This window comes from Amborella trichopoda, chromosome 8, assembly GCF_054954075.1.
Source record: "Amborella trichopoda isolate Santa Cruz 75 chromosome 8, AtrichopodaSantaCruz75HAP2 v2.0, whole genome shotgun sequence".
Lineage (NCBI taxonomy): Eukaryota > Viridiplantae > Streptophyta > Magnoliopsida > Amborellales > Amborellaceae > Amborella > Amborella trichopoda.
The window spans coordinates 24,690,486-24,707,570 of NC_142343.1; the positions used below are offsets into that span (position 1 = coordinate 24,690,486).

General features: G+C 41.7%; 2 protein-coding genes across 2 annotated transcripts; both read right to left on the bottom strand.

Moving 5' to 3' along the window:
* Positions 1-13,885: 13,885 nt before the first annotated feature.
* Positions 13,886-14,347, bottom strand: LOC148780958 (uncharacterized). The gene has a single exon (XM_088874681.1). The coding sequence runs from the start codon at positions 14,345-14,347 to the stop codon at positions 13,886-13,888; it is 462 nt and encodes a 153-aa protein (XP_088730807.1).
* A 1,041-nt stretch (positions 14,348-15,388) lies between these two features.
* Positions 15,389-16,202, bottom strand: LOC110006678 (uncharacterized). Its single transcript, XM_020663085.1, has 2 exons — positions 15,856-16,202; positions 15,389-15,701 (listed from the first exon to the last, which is right to left on the bottom strand). The coding sequence occupies exons 1-2, from the start codon at positions 16,200-16,202 to the stop codon at positions 15,389-15,391; spliced, it is 660 nt and encodes a 219-aa protein (XP_020518744.1).
* Between the last annotated feature and the right edge of the window lie 883 nt (positions 16,203-17,085).

Here is a 17,085-nt window from a genome sequence, read left to right on the forward strand (position 1 = left end):
ATATAGCCGGAATCACTTTTCTCTGTATAGCAATCCTCACTACCGATGGGTGCCCCATCGTATAGCGAGCAGTATCAATGAAATAATGGCCAGTATCACAGTATTATCATAGAACAGTGGCCACTACCAATGGGTACCCCATTGCGTAGTAGACATTATTATGACCTCTTATCATGTTCAGGCATTAAATTTCATTCATGCTACATCAGTGCATTATAACAGATAAATCAAATTTTCATCATGCAAGAATGGAGTCTTACTCAAAATCATCCAGCATTCATCACAAAATATAACATTTTTCGTGAAGTATCCATTGTATGAGCTACACCCGACATTTACACTTAGACGTCATTCATCATAGAATAATCACCTTAATTTTGCACTTATCCCTTTATCACATTGTACATAGTTGCGTAGCACCTTATACATAACACTATGACAATAGCATGAGAACATCTCATGATACTCACATTTATCACTTACTAAAGATGTTACATAGCTACTTGAATAGCTTAATAAGTAATTTAAAGGTGGAAGAAAACAAGCATAACAATAATTTAATGAGGTGCAACAGTGACATAACCCTCTTCTCATGGCATAATTTCCCAATCTAGGGAGATTTTTTTAAATATTTTAAACGTGCAACATTAAGTTCATGCCCAGGGCTTTAAAATAGCGGTGCTTTGAAAATTTTTGAAGGACTTCTGATAGGTCAAAAGCTCAACTCAAAATGATTGAAAGTTACTTAAAATTCCTGCAACAGTGGGTCGTAATGTGCTCACATATTTTGGGACATAGTTCAAAATCTAGGAAGAATTTCGAAAACTTCAAAACATGCAACTTGGAGCTTATTCACAGACCTTTCTAACATGGCAGTTTGAAGACGTTTGGACGTCGTTTGCTAGGCCAAAGACGTGGTCCAGAAAGAGTCACAGTTGATGGAATTACAGTGACTATGAGTAGTGACATGCGTCAATCTTTTAGGGCGCATCTTTCAATCCATGCAACATTTTAACACGACACCAGGAGAAAACTTCAAATAGTGATCACTGAAAAGTTTGTTTCAAAAACCCTTATAGTTCGTGGAAATTTTCCACTTTTTAGTTTAGGGATGATTTCAAGCATAATACCCCATTCCACCAGCCAAAGTAAGCATCCATACAAGGTCTTGATCATGATAAGTAAATAAAACAAACTCTTGCAATTAATTACTCCATTGTTTATCGAGCAATGTTCAATCGCTCATTCCACTTCATTCCTACCTTCTATTATACTAGTTTCTTTATCGTATTTACCCAAGTTTAATCCAGTCCAACGTAAGTGAAACATAGCACTAAACCCACTTACCTTGACTCCCACAGTGTCTTCAATCTCCACTCATGGCCTTCATGGGCTTTCCTTAGCTTCTTCAGTTGGCTGTCTTTAAAGGGGCAGCAGTGAGCTTCAAAAAAGAGAGAGAGAGAGAGTTGAGAAATGGAGGAGACTGTGTTGCCCAAGGGAGGAAAAAGGCTTAATGGAAAACAATGTGGCTGATGCAATCGCACGCGGCTCTGACATGTACGGCAGCCGTACATTTGACCAAGATACTCTCGACGCTGCCCTCAGTTCAAGCACGGCGTTGCTCTTACTTACTCTCATCCTACAAACGATGCTGGGTCACAGACGGTGCTACGCCCTTCACTTCACAGACGACGATGAATCTTTCTTCTTACACAGCCGACGCTGCGTCTTCTTACACAGTCGATGCTGCGTGCAGTCGGCGGCGTTGCGTCTTCTTACAAAACCGGTGCTGCGTCTTCTTACACAACCGACGCTTCGGCTTCTTACACAACCAGTGCTGCTTCTTCTTACACAGCCGGCGCTGCGTCTTCTTACACAGTCAGCGCTGCGTCTTCTAACATAACCGGTGTTGCGTATTCTTTCTCTCTCTACCACAGACGACGCTAAGCCCTTGTACACGTGCAAAGATGCTCCAAACAGCGCTAGGCCTTTGCCTCACCCTCCATCATCGTGCGCGTCACTGCGCAGGGAGAAAATTGTGGTCCTTACATCACCCCCTCTTAAAAAGGATTTTGTCCTCAAAATCATATTAACATTAGCCAAAAAGGTGAGGGTATTTCTCACAAAATTCATCCTCATGTTCCCATGTTGAATCTTCCCTTGAGTGATATTGCTATTGCACCCGGACTAGGGAAATTTTTTTATTGCATAACACTTGTACTCTCATGTCTAATATCCCAATTGGTCATTCAACATAGGTCAAATCTTCCCTGAGCGGGATTGGTTCATACTCCAAGACATGGGATGGGTCAGGTTGATATTTCCTTAGCAGTGATATATGGAAGACATTGTGGATATTGGCCAGTTCAGGTGGTAGGGCAAGTCGGCAAGCCACGTTTCCAATTCTTTCCAAGACCTCAAAAGGTCCAATGAATCGTGGGCTCAATTTCCTCTTATTGCCGAATCTCGTAACACCCTTGGTCGGCGATACCTTTAGGAACAACCGATCCCCCACTTCAAACTCAAGTTCTCTCCGGTGATTATCGGCGTAACTCTTTTGCCGAGTTTGGGCTGTCTTGAGCCACTCTCTGATTAAGACAATCATCTCAAAAGTTATCTGGACTATTTCGAGCCCCAGCAATTTCCTCTCACCCACCTCGTCCCACTAGATGGGCGCCCTGCACTTCCTCCCATATAGGGCTTCATAAGGCGCCATCCAGATGATGGCTTGGAAGCTATTATTATAGGCGAATTCTATCAAGGGCAAGCGATCCTCCCAGTTTCACTTAAATTTAATACACGCCCTTAGCATGTCTTTCAGAGTTTGAATAGTCCTCTCTGATTGTCCATCTCTTTGGGGGTGAAAGGTGGAGCTAAATGTAAGTCCGGTCCCCAAAGCTGATTGTAGGCTTGCCCAAAATCTGGAGGTGAATCTGGTGTCCCTGTCTGACACAATGTTGATGGGCACCCCCATGCAATCTCACAATTTATCTAATGTACAACTGGGCCAGCTTATCTAGAGTATAGGTCGTGCGAACCGGTAAGAAGTGAGCAGCTTTGGTTAATCGGTCCACCACGACTCAGATACTATCATGCTCTTCACCTGATTTTGGTAATCCAAAAACAAAGTCCATCGTGATGTGTTCCCATTTCCACCTTGGTAAGAGTAGGGGCTGCAGTAGTCCAGCAGGTTTCTGATGTTCTGCCTTCACTTACGGGCACGTCAAACACTTAGCGACAAATTGTGCCACATCTCGCTTCATGTTGTTCCACCAAAAGGTATTTTTCAAATCATGGTACATCTTTGTACTCCCAGGGTGTATCGTGTAGTGAGCATGGTGTGCTACTTCCAGAATAGCCCTTTTTATACTTTCATCATTAGGAAGACATACCCGGTCCTTAAACCTTAACAAGTCATCATTGTTCGTAGATAAATCTTCTTTTCCTTTTATTTTCAGTTTGTCAAGGATTTTTAGCAGCTGAGGATCTCCTTTTTTAGCCTCTCGGATTCGTTGAAAGAGTTGGGGTTCCATCCTTAGACACGACAACAATCATTTCCCCTCACTACGGGGTTAAGATGGGTGCCACTCCACCACATTTTCTAATAGCTTCATTTCTAGAACCATCAAGTGTGCTATGGAGACCACAACCTTTCGACCTAAGGCGTCAGCTACTACATTAGTCTTACTTGGTTAGTAATCAATTGTATAGTTGTAATCATTCAATAAGTCCATCCATCTTCTTTGCCTCATACTCAACTCTTTCTGGAAAAATAGGTACTTGAGACTCTTGTGGTCCGTAAACACCTTAAATTGGCCCATAGAGGTAGTGCCTCCATATTTTTAATGCGACACTACTGTCGTGAGCTTCAAGTCGTGAGTTGGATAGTTCTGCTCATACGGCTTTAGTTGTCTGGAGGCATTAGCAATGACTTTACCTCTTTGTATGAGTACACACCAAGCCCTTTATGGGATGCATCGATATAAACCACAAAGTCTTCATTCCCCTTGGGCAAGGCCAGTATTGGGGTTGTGTCTAGCCTCTTCTTAAATTTCTGGAAACTCCTCTCACACTCCTTTGACCACATAAATTTTGCATTCTTTTGGGTCAGTCGAGTCAAGGGAAGCGTTATCTTTGAGAATCCTTCTATAAACCTCGGTCACATTTGTTGGTCTTTCCCACTTAAGTATGGCTTCGATCTTAAAGGGATCGACTGTGATCCCATCCTTATAATTGATGTGACCAAGGAAGGCTACACTGGGGAGCCAAAATTCACTCTTACCTAGTTTGACGTACAATCTTTCCGTCTTCAGAGTTTGCAAAACAGTTCTCAGATGTTGCACATGCAACTCCCAGCTTCTTGAGTACACCAAAATATCATCAATGTAGACCATTATAAAATCATCCAAGAAAGGTATGAACACTCTATTTATCTTATCTATGAATACGATGGGAGAATTGGTTAACCCGAAAGGCATCACAAGAAACTCGTAGTGACCTATCGAGTTCTGAAAGCAGTCTTTGGGATGTCTCCCTCCTTGACTCTCAACTGGTGATAACCCTACCGAAGATCAATCTTCAAAGAAACTTGGGCCTCTTGGAGTTGGTAAAAAGGATCATCAATTCTAGGCAGGGGATACTTGTTCTTCATTGTTGCTTGGTTCAATTACCTATAGTCAATACGCAACCTCATGGACCCATCCTTCTTCTTTACAAACAGGACTGGTGCACCCCAGGGTGACATGCTGGGTCAGATGAATCCCTTATTCAGCAATTCTTGCAACTGCTCTTTTAATTCCTTCAACTTAGCTAGGGCCATTCTATACAGGGCTTTAGAGATGGGAACAGTAACAGGGACCACATCTATCTCAAACTCAATCTCCCTCTCTGGAGGTCTTCTGGAAATACCTCAGGTTACTTTCTTATGACTGGTATCTCTTCTAACTGGGCCTGAACACCCTGGTTCTCTACTACATAGGCCAAATACCCTTCACACTTCTTAGCCAGGACGCAAGAAGCCTGAAGAGAAGAAATAAAGTGCAGAGGGGAAGTATCCTTAGTGCCCTCAAAGTGTAACTTTGCTTGGTCAAGACATTTAAAGGTCACCGTCTTTTCATGGCAATTGACGGTGGCATGGTAGGTATACAACCAATCCATGCCCAGAATGACATCAAAGTCTTGAAAATCTAGATGAATCAGGTCTACTGGAAGGTCACACTCATCAATTGTAATCATACATTGTTTATATACTTTATCTGTTTCCATAGAGTCTCCTACATGTGTGCATATTACTAAAGTAGAACTGAGACATGCAGGCATAACATTCAACTGACAAGCAAAATGGGGTGCAATAAAAGAGTGAGAAGAATCAAGGTCAATTAAGGCTTTAGCTTTAATGCCACAAATTGAGAGCTTACCTCTGATCACCGAAGTGGACGCCTTAGGCTCCTGCTCAGTAAGGGCGAACACTCGTCATTGGGTCTTTGGGTGGTCCTCGGTCTTCGTCACCTAACCCAGTGATCGAGCTTGCTGCATTTTAGGCACACGTTCCTCTTCCTGTAGCATTCAGCGATAGTGTGGTTGTCCTTCCTACAATGAGTACGGGCCGGGCGGCGATCATTGTCCATATTGTCGGGGAGATTCTTCTGGGTCCTTTAGTTAAGCTGGTATGACTTCCCTCTAACATCCTTCCTCGAAAATTGTCTGGGCTTCTTCCCAAACGTTCCCGATGACACCACCTTCGTCCTTCCTTCCTTCCTCGATTTGTGGTCCTCACAGTCTCTCTCAATCTTCAGAGCGAGGTCTACTAATGGGGTGTATGACTTTCGGTTGGTTGACATTACTCTACCCTTGATATCCGAATGTAGGCCCCTCTCAAATTTAACTGCCTTACGCACCTCGATGTTTATAATGTGGGACGCATATCTAGAGAGCTCTGCAAACCTGGTGGCGTATTGTTCCACAATCATGCCCTCTTACTAGAGTTCAATAAACTCTACTTCCTTCCTTTCCCTGACTAAATCTGAGAAGTACTTCTCATCAAATGCTGCCAAAAAATTTCCTATTAGTGTTCCGCTTCCCCTTCTAGCATGAAGGCCCGTAGTCTAACCTTCTGCTCATCCGAGTAGTGTAGCACTTCTAGAATCTTTTCTATTTTCCTCTTCCACCTCTCGGCCTTCTCCACTCCTCCTTGCCCCAGAAAGGTTGGAGGTGCCAGCCTTCTAAAGCTTCTATTAGGATGCTGTCATTTTGCCCGGGGGTAGGGGTAGATTGAGCTGGCATTGACTCTTTCATCATTTGGGTCATTACCCCCAGAGTCATATAAAACTCACCAAGCATCTCGGTGTTCTCATTGCTGGAGCTCGCATTGTTGGCACGAGCCCTCGGCATCATCAACTTAGCACAGGAGCACCCAGTCACTATTCTATCTTAAAACTATTCTAAGGACTCTTCTAAAACCCCCTGGGCCAAGAATCCTATCCTGGCTGCTGTGATACCATATCAGTCACGACCCCGCCCCGACCCCCTTACCATACGAGACGGAGGGTGACCGAGTGCGGGTTCGTGATGCCAAAGTAGTGTGTGCCAGTAAGGTCGAGATGAACTCAACGTCATTATTTTAGGAATCAAAGCAAACCATGGAAAGATAAATACATTAGTAATTCTAAATGCATGGACAAATTATTAATTTAAAGCTCCATATATTAACAAAAGGGCTTTACATAACATTTTTCCAAAAATATTACATCTGGGTCTAGGGCATCAGGGCCCAAGATTTACAATAGACAAAATCCAGGGCTAGACTTTCCAAACACATATAAGATCTAGATCTTGCTTCCAAAAAGTTTGGCTTCACGTCCTTTAGGAATCCCCACTGTTCCAACTCTTGACTTGTTGTTAATCAGTCTACAAGGAGGGGAAGGAGAAATGGGGTGAGCTACATAGCCCAGTAAGTAGGTTTAAGTGTTATGCATCAATAATGAGCCTAGTCAAGAATCATAAACAATTTATTTAACTATACGGAATTTCAATGCAGTAGTCATGAAAATCAGCGATCAGGTCAGTGCATCAATTATAAACATTTTATCCATATATCAGTTATCATTCAATCGATTCAATCATCGACATTACCAATCACTATTCAATCATTACCCATTCACTCCCGCAGTAGAGGCCCTATCCATCAGGCTAAGCCAATCCCATGGCTTAGGACCTTTACCATCTCCCAAGAGACAGGGAAATGACAAGTAGGAAAATCCACTTCGTAATGCCCTCGTACTCACACACACGACCCCCAACGTGTATTGGGGGTTCGATAGGCACTTACCTTGCAATGTGTCATTCACTAATCTTACCTCAGTAAAGCTCGGGGGGTGCGACCCTCCCATTTCACTCTTCTCCTAACTGCGTCCTATCATTCAGTAAGTTAGGGATATAGCCGGCATCACTTTTCTCAATATAGCACTCCTCACTTTTCTCAATATAGCACTCAATGAAACAATGGCCAGTATCACAATATTATCATAGAACAGTGGCCACTACCAATGGGTGCCCCATTGCGTAGTAAGCATTATTATGGCCTCGTATCATGTTCAGGCATTAAATTTCATTCATGCTACATCACAGCATTATAACAGATAAGTCAAATTTTCATCATGCAAAAATGGAGTCTTACTCAAAATCATCCAGCATTCATCACACAATACAACATTTATCATGAAGTATCCATTACATGAGCTATCACCTGGCATTTACACTTAGACATCATTCATCATAGAATAGTCACCTTAGTTATGCACTTATCCCTTTATCACATCGTACATAGTTGCGTAGCACCTTACACATAACACTATGACAATCGCATAAAAAAATCTCATACTCACATTTATCACTTAACAAAGATGTTACATAGCTACTTGAATAGCTTAATAAGTAATTCCGAGAAGGGTTGAAGAAGACGAGCATAACAATAATTTAGTGAGGTGAAATAGTGACATACCCCTGTTCTTGGGGCATAATTTTCCAATATAGGGAGATTTGTTGAATATTTTAAACATGCAACATTAAGTTCATGCCCAGGGCTTTAAAGTGGCAGTGCTTTGAAAAATTTTGAACGACTTCTGATAAGTAAAAATCTCGGCTCAAAACGATTGAAAGTTGCTGGAAATTTCCTGCAATAGTAGGCCGTGACATGCTCACACATTTAGGGACATAGTTCAAAATCTAGGAGGAATTTCGAAAACTTCAAAACATTAAACTTCGAGCTTATTCATAGAACTTTCTAATAGTGGCAATTTGAAGACGTTTAGACGTTGTTTGCTATGCCAAAGGTACGGTCTAGAAAGAGTCACAGTTGCTAGAATTACAGTGACTGTGAGTAGTGACATACGTCAATCTTTTAGGGCGTATCTTTCAATCCATGCAACATTTTAACATGATATCAGGAGAAAACTTAAAATAGACATGTCTATCATTCATTCGATACCGGTTGTGGCCCATCTGGACCCCGTTTGATCACCGAAACGTTTTGTCACAAAAACCCCTATAGTTCCTAGAAATTTTCCCTGTTTTAGTTTAGGCCTGATTTCAAGCATAATACCCCATACCACAAGCCAAAGTAAGTATCCATACAAGGTCTTGATCATGATAAGTAAATAAAAAAAAATCTTGCAATTAATTACTCCATTGTTTATCGAGCAATGTTTGATCACTCATTCGTACCTTCTATTCTACCATTTTTTCTATCGTATTTACCCAAGTTTAATCCAACCCAATGTAAGTGAAACATAGCTCTAAACCCTCTTACCTTGACTCCCACAATGTCTTTGATCTCCACTCAAGCCTTCACGGGTTTTCCTTAGCTTCACTAATTGAATGTCTTTAAAGGGGCAGCAGTGAGCTTTAAGAGCGAGAGAGAGAGAGAGAGAGAGAGAGAGAGAGAGAGAGAGAGAGAGTGGAGAAATGGGGGAGACCACATTGCCCATGGGAGGAAAAAGGCTTAATAGGAGAGAGTGGTTCGAAAACACTATGGCTGACGCAATCGCACGCGGCTCTGACACGTACGACAGCTATACGTTTGACCAAGACATTCTCGACGCTGCCCTCAATTCACTCACGACGTTGCTCTTTCTTGCTTTCATCCCATAGACGGTGCTGGGTCATAGCCGGTGATGGTTCACATATGGGGCTACGCCCTTCATTTCACAGCTGACACTAGGCTTGAATTCATAGACGACGATGGAACTTTCTTTTTACACAGCCCTGTGTCTTCTTACACAGCTGGTACTGTGTCTTCTTACACTGCCGGCGCTACATCTTCTTACACAGCCGGTGCTACGTCTTCTTACACAACAGGTGTTGCATCTTCTTTCTTTCTCTCTCCGTCTCTCTACCACAGACGACGTTAAGCCCTTATACATGCATGGTGATGCTGCAAACAGCGCTAGGCCTTTCCCTCACCCTCCATCGTTGTGCATGTCATTGGGCTGGGAGAAAATTGTGGTCCTTACATTTCCCCCTGTCAAGTCCCGAGCTTCAATTGTTTGCCACCATTGTCCAGCTGCCCGCTTTTAAGAATCAAATGTTGTCACTCTTCGTAGATGAAAATGAATGGGACGAGCTAAAAGCCCTATAAGTAGATCTGCACCATTGCATTCCGGCCTATACATGTGTAATGATATAATGATATGGCCCATAATTCATATAGGTGTCACAAGGTGGGGTCATGCATCACAATTCATTAGCAGTGTAAAACATAGTATGATTCAGATATCAACGCAGTACATAGTGCATGAGCCAACAATTATTTCACCTCTTATCATAGTAATAGGTCAGTACCTAGAAAGAACACACAAAGCACATGCGAAACGTCTAGAGTTGTCTACTCCCGAAGTAGAAGTCACATCGATTAGGCTAAATCAATCCTGTAACTTGAAACTTCTACCCTCGTTCAGGAAGAAGGACAATGACAAATGGGTGTCCCATTTCGTAATGTCCTTACTCATGCACACAATCCCCAGGGCGCTTGGGTTTTTGATAGGCAGTGGCCTTGCAAGACATGACCCTCTCCTCATGCCTTCAGGTGAGAGGGTGTTACACTACCATTATGTGACCCAATACATAATGCCCATTTAAATGCGGGGGGCACGACCCTCCCTGCTATTCAGTTCACCTCTCGACCCCATTCCTATAATTGGAGTTGGAGCACAGTCAATAATTACCAGCATCACAGTATCCAACTACCAATGGGTGACCTAGTGCGTAGTGGTCAGTATCACAGTCACAGTATCACAGTGTCCAACTACCAATGGGTGACCCATTGCGTACTGATGAGTATCACAGTAAATCACAGTCACAGTATCACAGTGTCCAACTACCAATGGGTGACCCATTGCGTAGTGGTCAATATCACAGTATATCACATTTACAACATCATAGTGTTCAACTACCAATGGGTAACCCATTGCATAGTGGTCAGTATCATGGTATATCACAGTTAATTGCACTATGTACTTGCATGCTCAAGCATTCATTTGCTCATACTTTGCTATTTTCAAGAATTCAAGAACATTCATGGTATCATAAGCATGTATTTTCAGTATCTCGCGACAAATAATTGAGCATCATTTGGTCAATCACGAATTCAGTGCAAGAGTAGAAAATAGTTTCGAAATTTCTGCAATTTATGAAAGTAACATGTACCACAAACAGAGGCGTAGCTTTCGATTTATAAGAAATTTTGATGTGGTTTCAAAACCAATTTCAAAGTGGATACACACATATTTCAAATGGCGGTGGTTTGAAAGAAATTGGACTCTATTTGGTTAGTCAAAAGCTCATGGCAACATAAATGAACTTCTGAAAACTGCTGCATTATACTAACAGTGACATGTCCCTCTTAACAGAGGCATAACTTTCAGTATATAAGATATTTCGCGATGATTTTAACATGAAAGTTTTAATAAACACACATATCTTTCAAATGACAGTGGTTTGAAATCTTTTGGACTCCATTTGGTTTAAACTTTTGAAATCTGCTGCATTTTACTAACAGTGACATGTCCCTCTTTACATAGGCATAACTTTCAATCTAGAGAATATTTCGGGATGATTCTAACTTGAAATTTGGAATAAACGTATATATATTTCAAATGACAGTAGTTTGAAAGCATTTGGACTCCATTTGGTTAGTCAAAAGCTCATGGCAATAGAAATGAACTTATGAAATCTGCTACATTTTACTAACAGTGACATGTCCCTCTGAATAAGGCATAACATTCAATCTAGAAGATATTTCGGGATGATTTTAACATGAAAGTTTGAGTAAACACACATATCATTCAAATAATAGTGGTGTGAAAACGTTTGGACTCCATTTGGTTAGTCAAAATCTTATGGCAACAGAAATGAACTTTTGAAATATGTTGTATTTTACTAACAGTGCCATGTCCCTCTTAATAGAGGCATAACTTTCAATCTGGAGGATATTTTGGGATGATTTTAACATGAAAGTTTGCATAAACACACATATATTTTAAATGGCAGTAGTTTGAAGGCGTTTGGACTCCATTTGGTTTGTCAAAAACTCATGGCAACAGAAGAATTTCAATGAAATCTGCTAACAGTGACATGCTTTCACAAATTGAAGCATAGCTCCCCATTTATAAAGAATTTGAACTGACTTCAGACACAAAAATCATAGTATACACATGTTTCTTTCAAATGGGGGTCATTTGGAGTCATTTTTGATGTCATTTTCTTAGTCACAAGTATGTTGCAAAAACATGAAACCTCTCTGGAATTTCAAAGTATTGGTCAGTCAATAATTCCCAAAATCATGCTAGATTTCAGTATAAAACCTTTTTACATTATACATTGATGCATAAGAGCATCCCTCCACAAATTCTCATGGCAATCAAGAAGGATTTCAATGCTCATTTTAACATGCAATGGCAAGCTAAATTTCTGGAAAACATGGCATAATAGGGTACACATGCAGCCATTGTTTATGCATATGCTCATGCTCAACTTCATGCTTGATTCATGCTTAATTCATGCTTTCATGACTAAGGACCTATAAGGTAGTGACCCACTTACCTTGTGTGTGCAATGGTGCTCTCACAACTCCTCACACAGTCACTTCATCTTCACTCCAATATTTTCTCACAAGGTCAGAGAAAGGGGGCTAGAGTGTAGCTCTCAAGAGGGAAGAGTGAATTATGTGAGGCAAAAAGGGGGACAGAAGGGGGTTTTGTACTCTCATGTTGATAGGTGGCATCCAGGGTTTGCCAAGTGGTAGTCTTAATGTCATGCAGCTTGACAAGTGGCAAGGTGGCAGCATGCAGCAAGGCATGACGTAGCTCTATCTCTGCCTACTCACTGCCGCATGCACACTCTCTCTTCTTCATCTCACTATCGCTCTCTTCTTCTTCTCACTGCCGCGTGCTCACTACCGCACGCACACACTCTCTCTTCTTCTTCTCACTGCTGCACTTTCACTGTAGCGTGCACACTCTCTCTTCTTCTTCTTCTTCTTCTCACTACCGTGTGCTCACTGCTGCATGCACACTCTCTCTCTTCTTCTTCTTCTTCTTCTCACTGCCGCGTGCACGACTCCTTTCTTTCCTTTCTTCTACCGTTGAGCACTTCACTAGGCTGGGAAATCACCGTCCTTACCATTTTAAAAGGATTTTTTCCCCAAAATCGTATCTCAGCTAATCAAATAAGTGGGGGTACTTATCCCGGATTTCGTCTTTTCGTTCCCATGTCAATTATTCCTTTGAGTGATGCTGCCACCACATACGGATCAGATGAATCTCTTTATTATGCAACACCTGCACTCTCTTGTCTAGTATTTCAATCGGTTGCTCAATATAGGTCAAATATTCTTTGATCAAAATCGGTTCATACTACAAAACATGGGATGGGTCAGGCTGTTATTTTCTTAACAGTGACACATGAAAAACATCATGAATGTTTGCCAACTCGGGTGGTAGGGCAAGGCGATAAGCCACGACTCCAACTTTTCCAGAATTTCAAAGGGTACAATAAAACGTGGGCTCAATTTCTCTTTCTTGCCGAATCTCATAACGCCCTTAGTTGGCGATACCTTCAAAGAAAACCCGATCACTTACTCCAAATTTGAGGTCTCTCCTTCGATTATCGACGTAACTCTTCTACCGACTCTGAGTAGTCTTGAGCCCCTTTCGAATCAAAGCAATCTTTTCTGAGGTCGTTTGAGTAATTTCTGGCCCTAACATCCTTCTATCACCAACCTCATCCCAATAAAGAGGTGATTTGCACTTCCTCCCATACAAGGCTTCAAAGGTGCCATCTGAATATTGGCTTGAAAGCTGTTGTTATAAGCAAACTCTATCAGAGGTAGATGATCATCCCAATTTCCTTTACAATTAGTAACACAGACCCTTAACATGTCTTCCAGGGTCTGAATAGTTCTTTCTGACTGTCCATCAATCTAGGGGTGAAAAGTAGTACTACAGGTGAATTTTGTCCCAAAAGCTGATTGCAGACTATTCTAAAATATTCAGGCAAATCTAGTGTCCCTGTCAGATACGATGCTAACAGGTATTCCATGTAACCTCACTATCTCTTTAAGGTATAACTGAGCCAATCTATCCAAGCTATAAGTTGTGGACTAGTAAGAAATGAGCAGCTTTGGTCAGCCGGTCTACAATGACCCAAATACTATCATGTCCAGAACCCATTCTTGGTAAACCAGAAACGAAGTCCATAGTGATGTGTTCTTCTACTCTGGCACATGCAAGGGTTGTAACAGTCCTGCGGGTTTCTGATGCTTAGCTTTCATTTGCTGACATGTCAAGCACTTAGAGACAAATTGTGCCACTTCCTTTTTCATGTCATTCCACTAGAAAGTTTTCTTCAGGTTTTGATACATCTTGCTACTTCCTGAGTGTACAATATAACGTGAAATAGCTTGCTTCACACTTTCATCATTCGAAACACATACTCGATCCTTAAATCTCAACAGATCATCACTGCTAACAGAGAAATCATCCTTCATCCCCAGATTTATTTCTTCTAGAATTTTCATGAGTTGGGGATCTTCCTTTTGTGCCATTCGGATTTGTTGAAAGAATTGGGGCTCCATCCTCAGACAAGCAGTCATTCCTATTCCATCACTAAGGGGCAAGGTTAGGTGCCACTCCACTGCATCTTTTAATAGTTTCATCTCTCGAACTATCAGATGTGTCATTGATACCACTGGCTTCCGGCTCAAAGCATCTGTTGCTACATTGGTCATGCTCGGTTGGTAATTGATGGTACAGTCATAGTCATTTAGTAGATCCATCCATCTTCTTTGCCTCATGTTTAACTCTTTTTGAGAAAATAGGTACTTGAGGCTCTTATGATTTGTAAATATCTTAAATTGGGCCCCATATAGGTAATGTCTCCATATTTTCAAGGCAAATACTACAGCCTTGAGTTCTAAGACATGAGTTGGGTAATTTTGTTCGTTCGACTTTAACTGTCTGGAGGTATAAACTATGACCTTCCCTCACTGCATCAGCATGCATCCAAGTCCTTTATGATATGCATCAGTTTAAACTACAAAATCCTCGTTCCCATCAGGTAAGGTCAGTATCTGGGTCGTAGTCAGTCTTTCTTTCAGTTCTTGAAAACTTTTCTCACAATCATCTGACCACACAAATTTCACTTCTTTCTGGGTTAGGCGAGTTAGGGGGAGCGCTATCTTTGAAAACCCTTTTACAAAGCATCTATAATAACCTGCCAGTCTCAGAAAACTATGGACCTCTGACACATTTGTCGGTCTTCCCCACTTAAGTACGACTTCAAATTTACAAGGGTCAACTGCAACCCCATCCTTAGATACAACTTCCCCAAGGAAGGCCACACTCGGAAGCCAAAATTCACTTTTCCTCAACTTAGCATACAACGTTTCCAGCTTTAGAGTTTGGAGGACCATTTGTAGGGGTCGCTCATGCTCTTCTAGGTTCTTTGAATATACCAGAATATTATTTATAAACACCACCATAAAATTATCCAGAAATGATCTAATACATCTATTCATTAGGTCCATGAAAACAGTCGGGGCATTGGTCAACCCGAATGATATTACCAAGAACTCATAATGACCATATCGAATCCTGAGTGCGGTCTTAAGGACATCTTTTTCCTTGACCTGCAGTTGATGATAGCCTGATCAAAGATCAATCTTAGAAAACATTTGGGCCCCTTAAAGTTGATAAAAAATGTCATCAATTCTAGGCAAGGGAAACTTATTCTTTACCGCGACCTCGATTCAGTTGTCTTTAATCTATACAAAGCCTTAACGACCCGTCTTTCTTTTTGATAATAGGACCTGTGCACCCCATGGTGAAACACTAGGTCAAATGAACCCCTTCGCCAACAATTCCTGCAGTTGTTCCTTCAGCTCCTTTAATTCGACTGGGGCCATCCTATAAGGGGCTTTAGAGATAGGAGCAGTGCTTGAAACCACATCTATCTCAAATTCTACCTCCTTGACTAGAGGCAAAGAGGTCAACACCTTAGGAAAATCTTCGGGATATTCCCTCACCACTGGTATCTCTTCTAACTTGGATTGGACATCCCAATTCTCTATTACATAGGCCAAATACCCAACACATCTTTTGGCCAACAGCTGAGAAGCTCGAAGGGCCGAAATAAGGTGTAGAGGGGTCCTTAATGCCCAAAAAGTTCAACTCATGCTGATTTGGGCATCTAAAGGTTACAATTTTATCATAGCAATTTATTGTATCATAATATCAGTCTATGCCCAAAAAGACATCAAAATCTTGATTATCTAAAAGTATTAAGTCTATAGGTAGGACACACCCTTCAAGCAAAACCCCACAGCACTTATAAACCATATTAGTTTCCATAAATCCCCCCATAGATATCCATACTACCAAAGTCCAGTCAAGAAGTGCAGGTTTAGCATTCATGTGGCATGCAAAGTGAGGTGCAACAAAAGAGTGAGAAGATCCAGGATCAACCAAAATTTTAGCTTGCATATTACAAACAGAGAGCGTTCCTTGAATCATGGAGATAGACACCTTGGCTTCTTGTTCTGTAAGAGAAAATAATTGACCTTGAGTTTTCGGTTGGTTCTCAGGTTCCTTAACCGGACAGTCTTTGACTAGATGGCCAGGCTTGCCACATCTGAAACCTGACTTCGTCATCCTGTAGCACTCAGTCTCCGTATGGTTACTCAATCCACAATGAGGGTTGGCCGGGCGTCAATTATCCCTTATGTCGCCCAAGAAGGTCTTCTGAATCTTCCTATGTCCTTGATTATTCATTCGCCCGAAGTTTTTTCGTGGAGGTGGTCGAGACTTCCTCCCAAGGCTCCCAAATCGGGCTGGCCCCATTCGTCCCTTTCTCCTGAACCAGGACTCTTCATAGTCCCTCTCAATCTTCATGGCAAGATCCACTAAAGGGGAGAAGGTCTCTCCCTCTTATTTCTAGCATGAAGGTTTCTCAGCCTAACCTTCTGCTCATCAATATAGTGCAGCACATCAAAAATCTTTGCTCAACCTTCTCCTCATACAGCCTAACCTTCTGCTCATATAGTTGTTTGAATGTATTTTTCAGCACCTTGGTCCCTGATTAGGAATAAGTAGGAAGCAGATCAATAAAGCCTACAAAACAGTGGAAATTCTTGATAATCTCATAATGGCCCCAGAATTGGTCAAGATCTTCATCAATACTTCAAAAGACCACCTGTCAAGTTTCATCGCTATCAGACATGTCTAAGGCAGTGAACACAAAGAAACAATTTTAGCGAAATCGGTCTCTAGTACTCTGAAATGGACCCTGTAACTAGAGCCATACTTTTGGTGCTTCAAACAGTTGTGGAACCACCTCCATTAGATCTGACATGATTGAAAACCCGTATGGATCAAGTTTCGACTTAATCGGGCACTTTAAGACAAAGTTATAGGTAAAATATCGAAAAGGAGTAGGCCGCACACTATTCCCATGTGGCCTCACCCCGTTAAAACACCATTAAAGGTGCCTGTTTTTATAGTCACGAGCAGTCACTTTTGGGGCCTATAACTCACT